The sequence below is a fragment of the Epinephelus fuscoguttatus genome, linkage group LG20, assembly GCF_011397635.1.
Source record: "Epinephelus fuscoguttatus linkage group LG20, E.fuscoguttatus.final_Chr_v1".
Lineage (NCBI taxonomy): Eukaryota > Metazoa > Chordata > Actinopteri > Perciformes > Serranidae > Epinephelus > Epinephelus fuscoguttatus.
Window position 1 is genome coordinate 30,946,385 of NC_064771.1, and position 16,475 is coordinate 30,962,859.

A 16,475-nucleotide genomic window follows, 5' to 3' on the forward strand; every position below is an offset into this window, starting at 1 on the left:
TTAACACGCCCGTCAGAAGCAGGGAACGTTGACCACACCCTAGGGTACTGAAGTTCAATAACCCCCACCTCGTACGGTTCGCTCAGAACAATCGGTTTTGCTAATTTTGTTCGGTAGCGCCATATCTTGTTATTAGGATACACATGTAGCGATGCATTACTCGGTAACGTGACATAAAATCCGTTCTTGTTCTCCATCTTCTTGATGTTGTTGGGACGTGCGACAATTCCAAAGTGGCTGTGTAAACAGGTAACGTCCCGTGATATATATATATACATATATCACACGGCACCGATGTCCTTTTCAGAGACCCAGTTAAATTTCTCAGGCCACCCCAACCATTTCAGCGCCATCTTTTCCGCCTATAGTTTTTCTGGATATTACTTTCTCTATTTTAAACACCTTGTTTTTGTCAATGATTACCGGCTGTAGCTCAGGCTCGTAGAAATGTGCCTTTTACCTCTTCACCGAGCAATCTGATATTCTATACACAGGCTGGTCGCGGCTATGCGCCTAGTTATTGTAAAAACTCGCCTGTATATGTTTGTTCATAACCTTTTCTAAACACACCGCGGAGTTTTGATATTCTCACAGTGTCCCCTACATTATATTTGAACGATACGATCCTCTGCGGTTTCTTCTTCTTCTTCTCCTTGTACAGCGTGTTAAAGACGAGCTTCTCGTTGTCTTTGTTTACATCGGATGGGGCCATCTTTATCGATCTGTGGTGAGACTTGTTGTAAGCGTTGATTTGAGGTCCTGGACGACATCAACATATCTACGCCAATTAACAGACGTTAGATATCTCCACATGCGGTCTTAAATGTTCTGTTGAAACGCTCAACCGTATAGCCTTAGTCTCGCTTTGAGGTAGAGAAATGTTTAATTTTATACACCTCCATTAGATGTTGAAACTGTTTGTTATAAAACTCTGTCCCCTGATCGGTTTGGAGTTTTACAGGTATGCGGCCTTCGTTCAAAATGTCTTCAAACGCCTTTGCAACAGATGCCCCGGTCTTGTTTTTAAGACACCTAACCCATGCATATTTAGAAAATACATCGATACATGTCAGCAGGTAGCACACACTGTCATTTTCTGCTGAATATTCACTCATGTCCACCAGATCGCCTGGAACTGTTTGTCAATACCGCTAACCAACACCCTATTTCTAGGGAAGTGTACAGCTGCTTTAGCGTGGAGGGTATACACATCTTGCCCCTGTAAGTAACGCTTTACTTCAGGCATCCCCGGAGCCTCCCCAGTGCATTTTCTAACAGCATCGCAAAGTTTTTGTACACCTCCAAGACCCCCTGGGTGTGCGGGGTCGTGGTAAATCTTGTCTAGCGTGCACTCCATATTCAGTCAACAACACAAGTGGCCAAGATGAGGTCGACACACCGTCTTTTTATTTATTTATGGTTTTTCAACATGTTTAGGTATTTTACACACACCATCACATCTCTGTCTATCATGTGTCGCACTAGGTGCTGAACTGCATCACAAACATCTAATGGTACACCATTTTTAATCATCAAAACACACGCATCACAAAGAAATGCACAAAGACAAATAACATGGCGTGTTGCAAACGCCTCAGACTCATTACAGTTTGTGAAATATGCCGTTACCACATCTTTAACCGCTGATGAACTGTGTGCTGCCGCACACACTGTATCATTCCAATTTTTAACACTTGTCCTTATAACGGTTAAATGGTTGTTGAATGTAACACATTCGCGAGGGACACCGCCACCGTAATTACCCCGCAGAAGTGATGTCAGTCTGTTCATGGCATGGCGCTTTTTCCACGTGAAAAGATATGTGGCTAATGTGATCCCAAAGAACAACATCATTTTTCTGCGGTAAATATTACAAATCTGTCGACGCAGCAGCAGCAGCACTTGGTCCACACGGTGAAGGCGCTATGGCGTAAAGCGGTCTCGTGCTTGTGGTCCTCCTCCGCCTCCATTTCATCTTTGGCAGATGGTCCGTCACATCCGGGTCTGAGATAGTGTCTAAGAGTCTCGGCAGCTCCTAAAAGCCTGTCTTGTGAGAAAGCCCCCGGTGATATCTGCGCAAACAGGTAATGCAGAGCTTTTCCTAGAGACGGGTTGAATACAGAGTCCAGGATCTGGTCAAAATACATACATCTGATCTGATCAAAATCATACAAGCAAGAGTGTCGACGCTGACTCGGGTGGTTGATTTTACACCCGTTGCAGAGAGCTCTTGTTTTTTCCAGCCCTGCGTGATACTGGCAGCGTGATAGAAAGTCTTTGATCGTGTCCACGTCGTCTTTTGTCAGGGACCGTGTCGAGACATGTCCCTTCTCCTCCTCCTCCTTCTTCTCCTTCTTCTTCTTCTTCACATGCAGCGCCTCAAGCGGCTTCATATGAGGTGTCCAGGGTTCCACACCACCGCAATCGTTTTCCCAACACCCTCTAGTATCATCGCGCATGGGTGCTGATCAAGACACTGCCTGTAAAAACAACAGAAAAACAACATTAAAATCATATACAGCGTTTATCATAATTTAAAAAAGACAAAAATACAAAAGTTATGCTAACCTAGGCTTTATCAGTAGTCGATGTGTCTGATGATTTTCGGCGCACAGGGAAGGAAGGTGACTACCCGCCGCATTAGTCTGCGCATCATCGAAAGAAGACGCTTTTCTAACACTCTGGTAAGAAGAGAGGATCCTGTCTCTTCTGATGCCCTTGTCAGCTTCGACAAACAATTTCTGCAGAGATCTCCAGTCACACCACTGAATAAAGAAAACAGTTTTAAACCACTCGTCACGCTCTTGAAGCGTAAGAGGGTAGGGTTGTTGTCCCCACGCTGTCGCGGCCTCTGCTCGCGATCACAGATTCTCGATCTTTGCACACACTGAGAAAATAAAGTCCTCCCGCCGCTTGTTAAAACGATCCGCCTCAATGCGGTACATCTCGGGGCCCGCTTTTGCTGACCCACTGCGAGACATAAATACTCTCTGGGAAACCAGGTTGGTCTAGGTCAGGACAGACCTCAGACCAAAACAATTTCCAATCGCTATGCATCAAACTGACCGACCATGTTTCAACGCTTGAACCACACTGCGCATCGGTGGCCGCACTGAGTGTGACAACAGAGTCCTGATATTTAACATTGTAAACATACCCATTAACACCTCCAGCTCTAGCTCAAATTCACGATTCTCGACGTAACGAGCCCACTTCCTACACGCCTCCTTTTCTTGTAAGGCCCGAGCATCCACAACTGTCGCCGGTCATCAGACATACCTGGGCGCCGCTGACCCGATGCCGCTGTTGCTGGTGCAGGAAGACATGGTTGCAGAAACGCCTTGCAGAATACAGGCGATCGTTGAAGAAAAAATCAGAGCTCGTCCCGCCGTAGCTTCGCCGTCCGAGAAGTTGAGGATGTCCTGTTAAGAAAATCCCTTGTATATATACACCACACACATCCGTCCGCAAGGAGGGGCTTTTGATTAGCCAATAGGAGGCGCTATGTTTAACCAATGAGAGACGGATTTCATATGACGGTGTGTGTGTGTGTGTGTGACCCGGAAGGGGCGGAGTGTGGGGAGGGGCGTAGTGGGGGAGGGGCCGGAAGGGGCGGAGTGGGGCGAACCGGAAGGGGCGGAGTGTGGGAGGGGCGGTGGGGAGGAGCGAGTGGGGAGGGGCCGGAAGGGGGTGTTTCACGTGCACGCACGCACGCACGTCTCACGTGCACGCGCATTTCACATGCACGCGCAAAGCTGGTCCCTATATACTACTAAGAAAGATCACATTATTCCAAATCCGAATTTCAATTCTTGCTGTGAGCCTGTGCGAATGTGTATAAGCTACATCTTGTCCTCTCCGCTGCCACGCTCAAGCCCATCTCTCTCAGTGCTTATTAGTCATGCTACAGCTCCCTGTCCAGACAACCCGACCTTTCAACCCCATTTCTCATTTTCCAATCAGCCAATGCCATAAACTGTAATTGCGGTGCCAGGCTGTTGACTTTGTTTCAAGTCTAGACCCACTGATGGGAGCAAGAAGGACATGGCAGTTAAAGTTTTACCCATAACACCACAAAAATGACACAAACGCTCCCCCATTTTCGTGATAGAAAGTCTGAGGCACAATGTAATATCCGAGACCATGAGGGGACATTTTCCTTCCTCGTTCAGATTTTGGCTTTCCAGGCGGGTGTACTTACATGAAACTGCCGCAGGCAACAGTAACAGTGGGCCGCTCTGTCACAAAGAAAGCCTTAAATACATGAAGTCTGATCTGTGTCTTAACGAGAAGACTCAGAGCGCATCTGATGTCTAAACACTGCTGCTGCAGTAACTGCGAGACATTTGTCCTTTTTGTTATAACAGCCTGAATCTCAGGGTGTGAGATTATACACGAACAGTCACTTCAGATCTTAAAAGGTGTCTGATTAAATGGTAGAGTGGTTGGAGTGAGAGGACAGGCAGCAAGTTCCAGACTGACTCAACTATTAATGATAGCGTCTGAGGAGAAAAGAGGCGACATAATGTAGGTTTCCAAGAATAAACAGAACATAAATGTGGAGTGAAATGCACATGACTCCCTGAAATGTGATTTCCCAACACTCTTTGAAACAAGGGGTCCAAAAAGGGTTCCTTCTGATGGGCTGAGGTTCTACCGATTGCTCCTAAAGAGCCCTTTTTGAAGAGAAGGTTCTTCAAAGGTTCTTTGTAATACTAAGAACCCTTTCCATCCAAATAACGTTTGCTTTGGAAAAGAGCGTCCTTCAAGAGCCCCTTTCACACATGCACTGCAAACCTGAAATTATCTAGACATCAACCAGAGGAGCTGCATGTAAGAACGCAAATGTCCGAATCATTTGGATCACACATTTGGCAGCCTTTACGATAAAAGTCTGTGTAATACCAGATTGAGCCCATGTTGGAACAGAGCAGGTAACTGTCCGAAGAATTTACAACGAATTGATGACACGCCCACTAACGTCGTAATGGTCTGCACTTCAGGTTAAGAACTAGGATAATCGCCTGGTGGTTGTACACTTCCGCAAACTAGTCAAGTTGCAGTTACAGTTTACATCCATGTCTATCAAAACATGGATGCTTCACACTCATCTTCACCTCAGCAGCACAGAAGATCTACACAATCAGCACAGTTTCAAGGTGGACACCCAAGATTAGTGTAACCAATTCAGAATCAGACCAAATGTTCCTTCTGTTCTTGAGTCATGACATTGAATAATGGCCATAGAAGTGTTTCCACAGAACATTATGATGTCACAGTGAAGTTATCGTTATGGATATATAATGTCATCACTTGATCATTTTATCCTACGAGACAAAAATATGTTTCATGAGGTGACCTTCAGCCACCAAATTCTAAGCAGTTAATTCTGGAGACCAAGTGGACCTTTGTGCCAAATTTGAAGAACGTATCTCAACATGTACTTGAGATATTGCGTTCATGAGAATGGGACAGACAACCCGAAAACATAATGGCTGCATTTGTTGCTATCACAGGAGTTTAAAAACCTGCTATTTGGGGGTAGTAGGGGTTGCGTTAACCGGATATTCTCGGTCATTGACCATTTTTTTACAACAATGACTGGAAAATCTGAAGGCCGTCGGTTATTTTGACCGGTTGCAATTACCACCTCTGCCCACTTGGCGGGGGAGTGCACAGTCAGTGGTTTTAGTGGCTGCCATTTTCACACTGCAGAGAAAAGGTCATTCATCTGCTTCATGTAGCGTTGTTGACATAACGCCCTGGTAACACCGGACGCGGAACCAAAGCACGGCGCCCAGCAACAGAGGCAGTTTTCTGTCAGTGCCCATGTTAACCTATCTGACTGTCCACACAGGCTGCTGAGCAGAGCGGAGCGCCCGCAGAGGCAGCGCTTCAGTTCAGCATCTAGTCTATTTTTCACGGGAGCCACGAGCACTTCTGTCAACCTGGTTTGAGCGGATCGTACCAAACAGGAAGTCGGACAAAGAAGAGACGAGAGTATCCGGCCAATTTTCAAAATAAAATAACAGCACACACTGAGGAACGTGAGGAGAAAATACCGTGTTTATAATTTAAAATAACACAACAGTGCATAACCGAACACATTTTTCAATACCTTAATCACTTCATTACAATTTTAATTTTGTGTCACCGAGCCTACAGGCATAACTACATAATGCCCTGGACACACCGGACGCGTTAGTGACGCATTACTGCCATCCGGTTTGTCCAGGGCGAAGCCTAATGGCACGGGTGTGTGGATGTCTGTCCATCTTTTGGTTCATGTCCTTAATGCACACTTTATAACTTGCTTGTTGGATTTATTAAAAACGAATGAATGAAAACTAAATGTCTTTGAATATCTTTATTATCATTTAAAAACGAAAATTAAAATGACCAGTAAAAATAGATTATGACCGGATTTTTATGACCCTGTCGGTCAAAATGACTGGCGACGAAAAAGTCTAGCGCAACCTCTGCTTAGTAGGTATTATATTAGCCTACTATGTCTTCATAAACACCAGTCTGAGGACGAAGAAGCTTCTACCAAAAACCAAAAAGGGCTCTCCTAAGGGTTTCAGCCTAGTTAGCGCCTTTGTTGAAAAGAGTGCATGTGGTTCCATGTCGCAATGACGATGCAGGATGACAGTTGCCAGAAACTATCCAATACATGAGCTTTGACTCTGTGTGAGTTAATGCTTACAGCTCTGGGTTTGTTTGTAAAAAATAAGTCAGGATGAACAGGAACCAAACCAGAGCTGAAAGGCAACAAAGCATCTTGTTCGTCCTTGGTTCAGAAACAAATGATACAAACTACAGGTGTGGAAACGAGTCCCAAAGGACACAACTCTAAAGTGGTGTCTTAGTAGGTATTATATTAGCCTTTTATATCTTCATAAATAGCAGTCTGAGGACAAAACAGGCTACACAATGTAGTTACCAGAGAAATAACAGCCTATTCGCTGAGAGTGTCACGATAGAGATTTATACAATTGAGCATCGTCACAATCAGAGCAGCTAATCTGTATTATTCAATTAAAAAAATGCCATTCACCGGCTTAGTAACTTGGGGCTCACACAGTCTCCAGTGCAGATCAAGGGGACAGCTGGCTCATCTGTTGTCTGCAGATTAGAGGGTATATTCCCCTTCAGAGCTCCGGCATTCCTGAAGCAGAAGCTCACTTGAAACTGCATCAAACACAGAGGACGCTCATCTTATCTCACAATCTCACACTTGAACTAAAGACCAATTTCAGCAGCCAGTGCTTCCACACATAGGGGTAGTTTTTAGAGTGGCAAGTCCTCGCTTTGAGCCAAGTGCTCCTCCCACAGCAGCAGGAGTGGGATGTTGCTTTCTAGCGCTCCCTGTCTGTCATGAGCTGATAAGTCAGGGTTGCTAAAACCAGTCCTCCAGATGTCCTTGGAAGGCTGGGAGAGAAGCTAAGTAAAAACATGTCCATGTATTTATAGTTATTTCAGGGTAAGCAAGTGTAATAAAAGGTTTGAAGTGTGTGTGTATTGGAGCGTGTACGTCTGTACTACAAACTGTGGCAAACTGCGGAATACAGATGTTTCAGTGAAAAAGCCAGATTGTAAGATCAGCACTCGTCTGCTGGGAGGAGCGGATTCCCTGCAAAGTGACAGCAGCAGATATGAAAACACTGGAGGGTACTCCAGTCATGCACTACTGCTTGGTCTCCTTTCCACTTCACACACAGATACACAAACACATTGAAGGCAGAGACAAGGTAGGTTTAGTTCACCTCAGCCTTGAAGCCTTGCAGTGAAGGACATCAAAATAAAAGTGAATGAATTAACGGATGCAATGTGAATATACTGCATGCATTTGATTTACTCGAAAAGCAAGTTTAATTATGATTATTGCTGCCCTAATGAATGAATTTGGAGCAGCTTATGTGAAAATCTGCAATGCAGTTTTTTTTGTGGTAATATTTCTATCAAAAAAGCAACTTTCAGAAAAGCCTTGTTATTACTGACACTATTGGCTGTTAGATTAATCAGCATCCTGCTGCTCCCTATCAAAGTGATTCAGTGATTCAGTTCAGTACGTTCACTCAACAGATTTGTTCTTTTCAACGATTTGTTCACGAACGACACAACACTAGTAGGCATGAAAGCACCTGGGCAATCAATGGCGTGACACACACAGGCCTGAATGTGATTGACCAGCAACACGTTAAGATGCTGGATAATTAATGACAATCATACAGAATAACGTTACTATCTGTAATGTCCATATACTTCATTTGGAACTTTGGCTCCATAATGCTAACTAGCTTGATGTTTGCAAACAACTTTATAAGCTAATGTTACAAAGCAACTAATAGCAGATTCATTCAGCGTAAGTTTACAGCTAGCTGGCTAACATTAGCTTAGGTTACAGTTAACAAAATGGCTGCCCTTGTTGTACAAGGCTGTTGCCTGGTAGCAAGCAATCATCAGTTATACACCTTGTACAGTTACATAATTTACTGTTGGCTAAATCAATGTGTCAGGATAAGTAAGTAATATGTATCATGTTAGCTGGTGGAATAATTTGGCAAGCTAAACAGCTAACATATCCACTCATGTATTTTTCTAGCCCTGGAAGTCTGGACGAGCTAGCTGACATTATCCACTCAAGACAGTGTTTTGCTAAATTAGCTAGCTAGCAATTCATCTGCATTTCTAAGCAAGCTAACATTAGCTAACATTAGCCAGCTAACACTACAATATCACAATGTATTTCACAGGGGGCACTGAATTTAAGATATCAAGCACTGTTTAGCAGACTACAATTGACACGAGAATTAGCTAGTTAGTTCCGCGCTTGGTTCCTCCACTTCCCTCTGCGTTGGGATAATACTTCCTCAGGAGGAGACCGGACAGTAGCTGCAGAGCCAGGAAAGACAGACCAGCCAGTGCTAGTCAAGCTGCATCAGCCCATAGACTGTATAAGATAGATAACACAACAGCTCTTCAAAAGTGAAGCCAAAACATCTGGATCGCCACCTGGTGGCTGGCTGCAGTGTAGGTCATAAACCCTGCCCCCTCCATGTTAGTGGATGGGACATGGACCAAATTAAAACTTCAAGTACCAGCAAATACATTTTTTTTCCAAAGATGGTTTCTGTGATTTTAGGTTTTAACTAGTAATTTGATGTTAAAAAAGGCTTTGATGTCATGATTGACAGTTTCTTGTGGCAATCAGTGTGCTTGCTATCAATGGCGCTGCTCGCGATTGGTTGGATGGATGATACCAGCAGAGATCGCTACCTTGCAGACTCTGGCTCCAAATTAAATCACCAGTGCAAGATGGCAGCGGCCGTACTGAGGATATTTTGGCTTCATTTTTGTACAGTAGGGTTAAGTAGAGACGCATTGTCCATCCTTATATACAGTCTATGCTACAGCCCTAACTGAAGGTCTGTCTCCAAACCACAGCTGTAAAATGTATGCAACTCTGTGTTGTGGTGGGTGCCCATCATGTGTTGACATTTGCCAACTCTATTTCTAAGCTAATGTTAGCTCATGTTGGCTCAGTAGTCAAGTTGAAGTGTGGCACTCAGAAGCCCTGATAAAAGTCACTTTCAGATATTTCGTCCCAAGTCTTTACATAGAAATAAGTCCACAGGCTGTTACAGGCAACCGAGAAAGTTGGGCAAGGTCTCACAGTTCTTTAGTTTCATTACCATCAATTAACCAATTTGCAATAAAAAATGATTAATAGGCCCTATAGGCAAAAACTTAATCACAGAAACTTTATAATGGAGTAGGACTGACAATAACCAGGAGGTCGAATGTCAAATGAAGGATGATTTAGTCCTGAAATAAAGCCTGACCTCCTCATGTCTAAAAATAATGAACATCATACCACTTAAAAATGACATATTAGAGAGAGTGCAGCGACTGAACTCATTATCACTTAGTAAGGTTGCCACAAAACTCAACCACTTTTTCAATCATGACATGACAACCAGTAAAGCGACACACACTGCATTTTTGCAAATCATCTTTTTAACGAGTAAACAATAATCAAACATTCAGCAGGTTATTTGGTTAAATTATTTGTATAATACACCATGGTAAAAGCATCCAAAACCACTGCAAAACAAAGTTTCAAACTATGATTTTTTTTATAAACACATCCACTGAAGTCAAGATAAGAGATAGTGACATAACGTACTGTGGAATATTTCAAGCTTTACAAAATTAATTCATGTGTGCAAATCGAGTGGGTGGCTGGACGAAAGCCCTCAGAAGGCACATAATAAAGATCCTATTCTGGGGAGACAGTTAAGAGAGTGGAGGCTGTTGCATTGCCTCGGCAATAACCTGAAACTTATTAGATTCAGATAAGAGCAACTGCACTGTTACAAAATGAACACTGCCAGCTCTCCCAAGTGTTGCTTTTGGCTCAGATTATCTACCACATCAAAGGCCCTGTTCCTCTAAGTGAGAGCTTAATAAGGCCTGAGTGACAATAATAAATGTGTAGGAACACAAGGTTTCATGTGGTGTTACCATGAACCTTTGAGTAACAAGGCTGGTGTGTTTTAATAGTTATTTCACTTGACTGTGGAGGCAGGGATGTAGAGGGAAAGCAGAGCTAAATGGTAAACAAACATGGCAGCACACCGGTAAGGTAAGACAACACGTTTACATGTCATTTTCTATATGTTCTCTGACATTTATCCTAACGATATGAGGCGGTCTTTGTGGGAAAAAAGCTTGTTTAGTGGACTAACTTTGCACTTGAAGGTTACCCGTTCACTTACGTTTTAACAGGTCTGACGCTACTATGCGCCCTGGCTGTATCTAGGCTAACGGCTAACATGCTAACTATTATTTTTATGTCACTAGTCACTTGAAACAAATTTAGGACGATAGGAGACAGGTTGAAATAAACCGAAATTTCCCTTTAATACTTCATCATACTGGTCAAAGAATGACTGAAAACCATTTGGGACAAAATACAAGTTTACTAAAACTGACACCGGCCCATTTTGATCCAGGCCCTGCAGACAACTGCACTTTTAGTTTCTAGATGCATAACATCTCCAAACGGCCCGCAATCAAATACGAAACAATCAGCAGGCAAGACAATATATTCAAGACCTTTGCACATTAAATTCAAGACTTTTTAATGCCTCATAAGTCCTTTTAAAGACATTTCAAGATACTTTGTACTTAAGGCCAGATGCCTGCACTGTAGAGGGAACTTACTATGCTTCAACTTATTTTCTGACATATAAATAATGTTACAATATGTTGCAAAACATGAGTAAAGTTTCAAATAATGAAGACAGAAAACTTTATATCCATTGATATATTGAAGGGCATAATAAAAAAAAGTGTCGATGGAGGCATGTGGCTGTTTTTCTTGAGAGATCACTGTTTTTAAATAGCTGTTCTTCTGTTTCCTCTCAATATTTTTTTGTATGAACAGATCGACAATATGTGTGCAAATGTGTAACGTGTAAATACAAAACAACATCCACTCAATACAAAAAAGGTTTGTAATACACAAAAATATTTTGAAAATATAAAATGGATTTGTACATACAAAAAAATAAATAAATAAATAAAATAAAATCAGTGTGCATTAAATACAAATCCTCCAGCGTAGGACTGAGATTCACAAATAAAAACTGGATTCACATATGCCTGTTTGAAAGTTGTTAATGTTAGGAAGATATTCCAAAATGCTTTTCAATTATTTGTAAATTAAATATATTCACAGATTTTTTTTTTGTAATTCATAGAATGTGTGTATTTGCATTTTATGTCTGTCAAATACTTTTGTAAGTTGACAAATCTTTTTTTGTATTTGTGAAAGGTGCTTTAAATTTACAGACTACACATAAACACACAGATTGTCGATCTGTTCACACAAATAATACTGAAACAAATATCTGTCCATACATATACATTATTAATATCACAAGCACACATTTTTGGCAGCTTACTAGAATAAAAAAATGAATTGCTTTTTACAGTCCACTAGATACAGTTTGCTGCGATAGAAACTACTGAAGTGAGATGAACGTACTGAAAACTTTTATCTCAATAGATAAAACAGATGTTAAAACAGTTAATAAATAGCAATTTATGTTATCACAACACCCAGCATATTGCAACATGTTTAAAATTGCAATAACATTGTATTGTGGCATAGGTATCGTGATCATATCGTATTGCAGGGGTGACTCCCACCCCTTAAAGACAGTACGAGGAAAATGTGTTTTGAATACTAAAGCATGTAAACATGTTCTGGTAGAAATTAAAGTATAAAGACAACGAGTACAACAATGTATAACTTGACCTTGAAAACTTGAGGTTCACCCAACCTGCAGAAAGTGTTTCTCAGCTGGGAAGCTTTTACGGTAAAACAGCTGCAGGAAACTGTTGAGTTTGCTTTGTAAATAGATTAATGTGGTGCCTTTTATAACAGCTCTGATGGCACAACAAAGGAGAGTGATCGTTAAACAGTGGGGTTCCTATATGTTAGATGCAGTGAGCAAGTAAAACAAACCTCCAGCAACAAAACAGCAGTGAAACCTACATTAAGCAGGTGCTACAAAACTACTAAATGTGACGTGAGGAGAGTTTGGTTGAGCTACTCCAGTCATGGTCGTGCTCCCAAGCAAGGCTAAATATTCAGGGAAGCAACGGCTGCATATGTGCAATGGAAATCTTGACAGTACAGCATGACACTGCATGACCACAGTGTATTTTAAGTAAAGTGGTGTTAGGTCCTCACAACAGGAGGGAAAGCTATTCAAGCTGCAGAACTGATGAGTTGGTTTGGATCTATTTTAAGCAGAAAACAGGTTTTCAGGGGTCTTCAGCAGTCATAGATTACTCTTTAAGAACCAAAATACATTTCAGCTTCTGAGCCGCATGTTCCTACTTCCTAAAATACACCCACAGAACTAGTGAACACCTTGTGTGCGCTGACAGGCAGATGTGTCATTGTTTGTGGCTGGCATCAGAAGACACACTCACCACTGCTGCGACTCTTGCGGTTGGCCTTCCCTCCCGTCAGCAACATCTTCAAGCTGTTCCTAAACATGACTGCAGCAGATGCCCTGGACTAGACTACAGAGAAATCTGTTGGGGAAAGAAGAGACAATAAATATGAATATTTCTGGGAGCGCTTGCAGTATGACCAACTGTCGGCTGTGAGATCTAACTGGCATTGTTGACGACAGAATTCAGTAGTTAAAGGCGTTATTAGAGATATCAGAGCAACACAACAAAACCAGGCAGAGTACAAGAAAGTACATGTGCTTTTACTGCTTCTCTCAACCAAACTTCCTTTTTATCAATAGTTATTAACTGGGTTACTTATCCAGCATTTAGAACATCAACCCGAGAATCTCCCATCAAAATATGATCTGGATTGTGACATAAAATTTTAAGAGGGAGTAAACATCCCACTAAACCAAAATCATAAACCAATTCTTGGTCTCTGTATGCAAACTGATATAAAACTATGATATGGAAAGGTATTGAACAAGCTATGAATGTAATTGTATTGTGCTGTTTAACAAGTATTGGCTCAAAACAGTCGTGCCAATAGCTGCATAAAAATATCCCAGTGCTATGAGAGCTAGGCTTGGATGGTATCTATTTATTCATACCTTCCTGATATTTCAGTGAGGTATAAAGTATATGATGGTTTTATACAGAATGAAACAAAAACACAAATACAAACAAACTAGTCCACACCCATTGGTAGCTTTGTCACCTTCTACCTATGCCAGTCCTCAATGCCTATGTGCAGTTTCACATAGATTGATCACGTCAGTGAGCAGAAAAACGTGGGATAGACAGAATGACTGACTGACAGAATGACACACTGACAGTTTCCGTGATTATGTACAGCATACCATACCATGACTAAGTCATACCAAAAATTAGAAAAACAAACAAACATTGGTCCACAGGGGGAGCCACAGCGATCGGTCGCATTTTAGCCATTTTTAAGCATTTTTCTGTTGGTATAGCGCCACCCAGTTGCCAATTAGAGTTACATTTCTCCAGTCACCTTGAGGCGTCCTGTTCTACATATCTACCAAGTTTAGTAAAAATCCATATGGCGGTTAGGCCTAGATAAGAAATGAGCTCTCTAGCGCCCCCATTTTGTTTGATGGGGTCAATAATGGAGGGGTCCCCTCAGATTATGTGTGGTCATATGCCTACAAAGTTGCGTGGTGATGGGTGAAACCCTTGAGATGTTATACACCTTTATGTGATGAGCCACGCCCTCCGCAATATTCATTGCCTTATAGAAGCTCAGTTTTAGTAAGTCTTCCAACTTTTGCCAAGAGGGAACTTTAGATATTGGTCCCTAGATTATGTTCACCCAGTTTCATGCAGATCGCTCAAACTTCCTAGGAAGAGATCCATTTGAAGTGTTTTTCAAAAAAATTAAAAATGGCGGAAAATCTGTATAACCGGAAGTTATGGGTTCTTAAGGTTCTTGAGCTTGCAATTTCAATCGGTTGCTATAGCGCCCCCCTTTGGCCAATTGATGTAATATTGCTTTATTCGCATCCTCCCATGACCCTCTACCGCTGTGCCAAATTTCATATTGGATTGACCACGTCAGTGAGGAGAAAAACGTAGAACAGACACACACACAGAGTTTTCGTCGTTACATAGTAAGACAAGCAAACAAAAAACGTTAAGGCTGAACTACTGGCGACAGAGGTCACTGCACCATGTATGTCACTGTCTAGCCCAGGAGTCAGCAACTTTTACTACCAGAAGAGCCATTTTTGTCTCAAAAAATTAATTAAATCTGTCTGGAGCCGCAAAATATATTTGAGCCTGATAATAAAGGTGACACAGCCTTATTAAGTCTAAATTAGCTTATCAACATTACTAATAGATCTAGAGCAAGAAAAAACTTGCTTCATCTTGAAAAGGTCAAGGTTGTATCCAATATATACCACATAGAACAGAAGCTGGCGCAGGTAATACAAACGATGTGCTGTGCAGTATCGTAAAAGTACAGAGAGTGGAAGTTACAATGCCAACAGATAAGCACACCTTAAACCACAACAACATTGTCTTTGTTTCTTGCCTGCACCTTCCTCCATCTCACCAATTCCTTCCCACAGCCTCCCTACCCTCCAACCCCTCTCCCTGCCCCACATCTGTCTGCTGTGAGTAGTAAAAAGCATGGTAGCAGATGTTGTCCATTAGGTGGGAGTGACTCAGCAAAGCCCCACAGACAAACTCCAGCTGAGGAGCCGGCTCTGGACCCAAACAATTAAAAAAAAAGAAAAACCTCAAAGAGGAGGACATGAAAAAGCTCTCAAAAAGCGCCCCTTCCCTCCCCCAACCCTGCTTAACTAATGTTTTTCACAACCCCCCCCTGACCTTGAGAGGGGGTCTAAAAGGCTTCCAGGATCATAATACTACACACACTGTGAGGAACACCGGGGAAACACGAATAACAATAAGGCAGCACATGATATTATAGTCAGGTGGGATAAAACTGAACCACACAACATCTATCTTTGACTTCACAGATTCATGTATTAGTTTTTATCTTTAAGAGTGTTTTAAAGAAGAATTATCTCTTTTAAATTTAAACCTGAATTCTGGAGATATTCTTTCTGTGTGACAGTGTAATCTGTAAATACACTGTACAAACTATGATAACTTAAGAGAGTTAATATTCCATGAAATGGCTCGTCTAAACCCTGACATTTTCTGGTCCTCAGATGATTAAAAGCTAGAATGGTTGTTTCATTTTCATGTGTTTACATTTGCTTATTTGCTGCAAAAGCCTGGAAAACAAGGCAAAACATATTGTTTAATTTGTGCTTATTTTGATTTTCAGTGCGATACAGCAAATGTCTTGGCGAGTCTCACACAGTGATGATCTGATTATGTAGGATGCCACTGTCACTTTGCTCCATTTTCTGTCTTCATGTTGCCTGAAAATACGCACGTTGGACTCTGGTCCTGGCTTGTTTTGAATTTATGGTGTCTTATAAGCCCATGCTGGCTGGGCATTACTGTTTGCATGACACAGTAATAAAGAACTCATTCATTCATATAAAACACATTCCACAAGTCCAAAAACCAAGGATTCGTAAAGTCACAAAAATATTCCAAATGTAAAATGGATCTCCAATGTGAAATGGATCGGCAGTACTGTGGTGCAGTGGTTAGCATTGTCACCTCATAGCAAGAGGGTTCCTGGTTTAAACCCAGGGTGGGGGAGCCTTTCTGTGCAGAGTTTGCATGTTCTCCCTGTGTCAGCGTGGGTTTCATCCAGGTACTCCGGCTTCCTCCCACAGTCCAAAGACATGCAGGTTAATTGGTGACTCTAAGGCCATGTTTACACGAAAGCGATCCACTGAAAACAGAATCGCTTCTCATTTTCATTTTGAAAAAAGTCCTGCGTTTAGATGACAACGTTTTGATAACAATTGCCGTGCACACGGATC

The 16,475-nt window shown here is 42.0% G+C and overlaps 1 protein-coding gene across 7 annotated transcripts in view; it reads right to left on the reverse strand.

The window, feature by feature from the left end:
- Positions 1 to 16,475, reverse strand: part of tanc2b (tetratricopeptide repeat, ankyrin repeat and coiled-coil containing 2b) — a 265,575-nt gene that overhangs the window by 183,001 nt on the left and 66,099 nt on the right. For all 7 annotated transcript variants that reach the window (XR_007448045.1, XM_049562620.1, XM_049562630.1 and 4 more), the window contains exon 3: positions 13,012 to 13,116. Coding sequence is in view for 6 of the 7 variants with exons in the window: in XM_049562620.1 (XP_049418577.1) it covers positions 13,012 to 13,078 (67 nt within the window). In the remaining variant the exon portion in view is untranslated. The remainder of the gene's footprint in view (positions 1 to 13,011; positions 13,117 to 16,475) is intronic.